Source organism: Anopheles darlingi, chromosome 3 (assembly GCF_943734745.1).
Source record: "Anopheles darlingi chromosome 3, idAnoDarlMG_H_01, whole genome shotgun sequence".
Lineage (NCBI taxonomy): Eukaryota > Metazoa > Arthropoda > Insecta > Diptera > Culicidae > Anopheles > Anopheles darlingi.
This window is the reverse complement of record NC_064875.1, coordinates 9,606,467-9,611,466: the sequence shown is the minus strand read 5'-3', so window position 1 is coordinate 9,611,466 and position 5,000 is coordinate 9,606,467. Positions and strand designations below refer to the sequence as shown.

General features: G+C 50.1%; 2 protein-coding genes across 5 annotated transcripts in view; one reads left to right on the top strand and one right to left on the bottom strand.

Moving 5' to 3' along the window:
• LOC125954224 (calpain-11-like) overlaps positions 1-5,000 on the bottom strand; it is a 40,139-nt gene that overhangs the window by 2,940 nt on the left and 32,199 nt on the right. For 3 of the 4 annotated variants that reach the window (XM_049684340.1, XM_049684339.1, XM_049684338.1), the window contains exons 3-5: positions 3,718-3,750; positions 3,160-3,419; positions 2,885-3,087 (exon numbers count right to left, since the gene is read on the bottom strand). In XM_049684340.1, coding sequence (XP_049540297.1) covers positions 2,885-3,087; positions 3,160-3,419; positions 3,718-3,750 — 496 coding nt within the window. The remainder of the gene's footprint in view (positions 1-2,884; positions 3,088-3,159; positions 3,420-3,717; positions 3,751-5,000) is intronic. The other variant, XM_049684341.1, reaches the window with a different exon arrangement.
• LOC125954232 (glycoprotein-N-acetylgalactosamine 3-beta-galactosyltransferase 1-like) lies at positions 4-2,554 on the top strand. The gene is made up of 3 exons (XM_049684349.1): positions 4-1,070; positions 1,142-1,771; positions 1,847-2,554. The coding sequence occupies exons 1-3, from the start codon at positions 1,049-1,051 to the stop codon at positions 2,302-2,304; spliced, it is 1,110 nt and encodes a 369-aa protein (XP_049540306.1). The 5' UTR covers positions 4-1,048; the 3' UTR covers positions 2,305-2,554.

The following is a 5,000-nucleotide window of genomic DNA, read 5'->3' as shown; positions in this document are numbered from 1 at the left end:
TCTTACTCATTCAACGCTAGCCCCTCCGTACGGCAGTGCGCTGTGGTGTGTGCTTGTTGTTACAGGTGACAAATCAGCAAACAGCAGCTCGGTGGACCCATGATGATGGACCAAGCTAATTCTCAGCTACACAATCGATGCGTGTAAGGTTGCAAGTATTGAACATGTGGACAAAGGCAAACATAGTACACCTGTTTGGCATTGACACCGTCTCTGCGTGGTGCGTCCAAATTTTCGTCTAACGGCCGGTTGACCTGCGACATATGCGAACGCTCGCGGCGCCGCTACTCGCGCGGTGATCTACCCCGGGTCAATTCTAGTGATATGCTCGGTCTTTCAACTTCGGCCTAAGCGGATGCAGGCACAGGAACACGAGAATCCGTGCCGAACGCAAAACCCGTTGAGTTGTGTAGAAATCCCAAGGCCGACCAGTTGTGGCTATCACGTCCGGAATCGGCAATCCCTACTCGCGACGTTCTGCGAATACGACCGGTGATTTCCAGCCGTTTGATCGGTTAATCGATTCCTCGCGTCGATTTACTCCGCTGTCGCCAGCCACAAAGACGTCGCGTATGGGCTATCGTGTGTATGCGAGTCCTCGCGAGATGGTGCCCATCGTGGACGTCGTGACGAGCATCCCTACTAGCGCACACCCTCCCAGCTGGACCTCTTCACTTTCGTCGAGGAGGCTGGAGATGTGCGCATCTTCGTGATTTGGCGTGTTAGCCTCCAGCACAGCCCAGCTGCTTATGTCATTTGTGTTTGATGTCGCGCGTCGTGCGGTTCGCGCCAAGTTTGCGGATCCTCTCCAGCGCGAGCGCACGCGGGCTCGCGCATTTTTCAACAGCTAATTAATCACCATAGAGCCGCTGCGATCAGTAGCTCCTCGTGTAATCGGTCAAGGAGCGACGTGTAATTATCGTGACAATTGATTGGTGCTTCGTTAACATGAATACCCTTTCAGTGTGTAGTGAGTGACCTTTCTCAATTGAAATCGGTTACAAAATCGTCGGTGCTTGGATTCGTTTGTTCTTGCAATTGTTACAAAATGATCAAGCTGTTAGTGAAAAGTACGGTCCTACAGTGCTGGTGTCGTACTGCATTCGTTCTGAATAGATCATCAATTGATACCTCTTTGCAGGAAGCACAATGTTTAGTTCTCGAAATTGGAACTTCCTGATTGGAATCGTGTGTGGCTGGATGCTGTCCCTTTTTCTGTCAAACCAGGGTCACCTCTCATATGCGCCCGTTAAAACAAGCCAAATGGTTAATTTAACAGATAGTGTGCGTGTGCTGTGCTGGGTAATGACGACTCCGGAAAACCATCAGGAGAAGGTGGTCCATCTTAAGGCTACCTGGGGTGCTCGCTGCAACAAGCTGCTCATCATGAGCTCGGTGGCAGACGAATCGATCGGTAGCATTGCGCTACCGGTGAAGGAGGAAGGCCGGCAAAGTTTGTGGAACAAGACGCGTGAAGCCTTCCGGTACATCTATCACCACCATCTGGCCGAGTACGATTGGTTTCTCAAGGCGGACGATGATACCTATGTAGTGCTGGAGAACCTACGCTACTTTCTCCATCCGTTCTCGCCCGAGATGCCGATCTACTTCGGCAGCAAGTTTCGCTATCCGGAGTACGTTAAGCAGGGCTACTTTTCCGGTGGTGCCGGGTACGTGCTGAGCCGTGAGGCCGTAAGACGCTTCAACGAGATGGCACTCGAGGATGAGGAGCATTGTTCGGTGGCTTACGATACCGAGGATCTTGAAATGGGTAATTGAAGACTGGCGTCTGTGTGCTGTTGCACCCGAAACTGAAAGCCTCATTCCCCGGTTCTCTCATCGAAAGGAAAATGTATGGAGTACGTGAACGTGACGGCGGGGGACTCCCGGGATGAGCTGGGGAGGAAGCGCTTTCTTCCGATGGAACCCGTTTTCCATCTGACCAGCTCGGTGACGGAGGATCCGGACTTTTGGTATAACAAGTACTCATACTACGAACCGTACTATGGCAAAAACTGTTGTTCAAGTTTAGCTATCAGCTTCCACTATGTGCCGGGTAAGCATATGCACATGATGGACTATCTGATCTACGATCTGCACGCCTGGGGATCACGGTACGAGTCTCCGGCCCTTCCGAGAGCGAAAACCCTGGAGCAAGCGTTGTCCATCGCTGGACCCTATCCCATTAGTACGATGCATCCGATCCTGCAAGACTCCAGTAGCGTGGACTCAGTTACTACCGTAGGCTCTTCTGCTAATGAGATGGTATCGAGCAGCAGTGTGCGGAGTAGCGAAATTAATTAGAAATATGTGTGCTAATGTTGTTTGTAAAAAGAAACGCAACAAAATTCAACTAGTCATAGTGTAGTGGCCGTCGCTTGCTGGTTGCATAATTTAGGCAATGTTTTATTGTGTTTTGGTTTAAGAATTCGCATTACAACGAATAAATTTATCAAAAAGCGAAACATTGATCATTTACAATGTACTAAAGACAAAGCTCAGAGCAATATGACACTTAAAAATGTAACATAGCCTGAAATATTTTACTAGACATTTAATCATAAGAAAGTTTATTTAAAAAAACAGTTATGGTATAAATGCCAGTGACGTTTTTTTTTCTTAAAAAGCACTTTTGATAAATTGTTCAAAATTTCAAAAGGATCGATCCTGTAACTCGCTTCAAAGAGGCAAGGGTTAATACATAAACTCCCTGAAGTATGCAATTTATCGTACACCATAGTGAGATTCTTGAACCAAATCTCACCACTGAGATCGATTGATGATCGAAAATCCAAATCCAAATCCAAAGAGGACAAAATGGTAAAGATGTTTAAAAAGAATTAAAACTAAATTAAATTAAAGGAAAAAGAGATGGAGAACCTACTTGAACATCCCGCAATAACCGTTGGCGGCGTCAAAGGTTTGTTCCGGTGGCACGACCCGCTCCAACAGACGCGGCAACTGTGATAAACATCCGAGGGCAGCCAGCAGACTGGGATCGCCCGGACCGACGGGTTCCGGTAGCTCCCGAGCCGTCAGTGGTGTTCCTGGCGGGGCAATACGAAACTGGGGCCTTGCGCACATATCCTACGGGAACGGAATTGGCAAGCGATTAGCAGAGGGGGTCCGCTTTCCACGTCGTACACGAAGCGTCCTTACGTGCGGTCGCATCCAGACAATCTGCTTCTTCTTGGAAAGCGTTCTTGGGGCGGGCGGAAACTCGAGATCCTCGTGGAGCCCTCCCGGTCCCCGGGATAGCACACCGCCACCGTTGCTGGCGTTGTGCCGACCGTTCGGCAGCGTTCCATTGCCATTGGCCGTGATGACCTCGGCCGATCGGGGTCTCGAGAGCGTCGACTGATGATCCTGTGGTCCACCGTTCGTCCAAGCGCCATTCCGCAGCTTCGGCACACCACCGTCTGTGAATGGGGACAAACGATTTTGTTGTAGTCACCACCGCCAGGTCGCCGGTCATTAAGCAGGAAGCCGTATTGTGGATTGAGGTTAAGGGGAAAGACGCAGCCGGTGCACAGTGAGAGTAAATCTACGACGCGCGAGGGCCGCGGTACACGAATCGGACGTACGCGAGTACCTTTCCTTAGCAATAAAGGAAAAGTGGCGGATAGGAAGGAAAGTTTGATTGAGTCCGGCCGCAAACCGGGAGCAGCACGACTCCGCTAGAGAAGGAAGCATCGAACAGACGCTGATCGCACTTACTTGTGTAATACTTGTCCGCTGCCGTGAATTCACCTGCAGATTGTGTGAGAGAGAATGAGAGAGAGAAAGAGGGGAAGAGAAGAGAGAACAGACAACACGAGTCAGTAATAAAGTTCGCCAAACAAGCCAACCGGTGGCTTTATGAGATCGTTTATGATCGAGGAAAGTCAATCCGGTGTCCGGGCTAGTGAAACCGTGTACCGGTGCTGTGCTGTTTGGGAAATTATCACTTTCTCAAGCCAGGGAGAGAGAAAGAGAGATAGACGCTGAAGAAGCGGGAAGGCTCAATAGTAGAAGCAGCAGCAGCAGTAGTACACGGGGAGGAGTTTGGCCACTGTGTCAATGGCTCATTATTTGACATTGACCGGTGATCCGAGCGATCTCAATTTGCAAGCCCCTTCCCGAACCAAGCAATTGTTGCTACCCTGACCTTCATTTGTCGTTTGTGGTACGGTCGTTGGCCATCGATGCTTTCACCACCGCCCCCTCCCCCTACTTCCTACCGTGCGACTTCTTTCGGTAACCTAATTTTGTATAACTTGTGACCAACACTTTGGCGGCTTACGTTCGACAAGTGTCGTCGCAGATCGCAGGTCGGTGTCGTTGGTAATTTTCGTGCGAATCTGGGTCTCTTTGCTACGCATTCCCCGATGGTTTATGACTTATGACTTTTGCGTGGAGCATAAATTAACTATTGCTACGCGCCGTTTGTTCTGCCCGAGTGCTGGACATTCCAGGGCAATTGGCCCAACATGAAGTACGCACTCGTAGCAAACCTGTTTTATCGACTTCTAAGAGATACAAAAAGATAGGTTATTACTCCCGCGGGGGGGGGGGGGGGGGAGCTGTAAAAGCTGTTTTCCCTCGTTAGCCAATCAGACGCCGGCGATAAACTTCCATCATGCGTCGCCGGAGGGGGCGATCAGATTGCTTACAAAACAGTGTGATAAAAGACTGGCTGGCAAACAGGCAGCTGCAGGCAGTTCGCGAAATTACCCTAGAAACTAAGTCCGAACTCGCAACAATAGCATCGAGTGCCGAGAGGTAACATAGGCCAACAGGAGAAACGCTGTCACCGAGTGTAGACCGAGTGCGAGATGTATCGTTACAGATGTGACCGACTCTCTCAAGTCACCCAGGTTGAGGTTGAGGTTGAAGCTGCCTTGGCGAGACCATTTTACGACGCTAACATGAACCTTGTTCAGTGGAATTAGTCACACGAGATAAGCATATGAGTACAGGAGAGGAGGTCGAGGGGGGTAGGGTGCGCGCGTGTGTGACTC

Coding starts and splice junctions, on each gene's coding strand:
- LOC125954232 (XM_049684349.1), top strand. CDS start 1,049: ATGATCAAGCTGTTAGTGAAAA. Junction 1,071..1,141: donor GATCAAGCTGTTAGTGAAAA/GTACGGTCCTAC, acceptor ACCTCTTTGCAG/GAAGCACAATGTTTAGTTCT. Junction 1,772..1,846: donor TACCGAGGATCTTGAAATGG/GTAATTGAAGAC, acceptor TCTCATCGAAAG/GAAAATGTATGGAGTACGTG.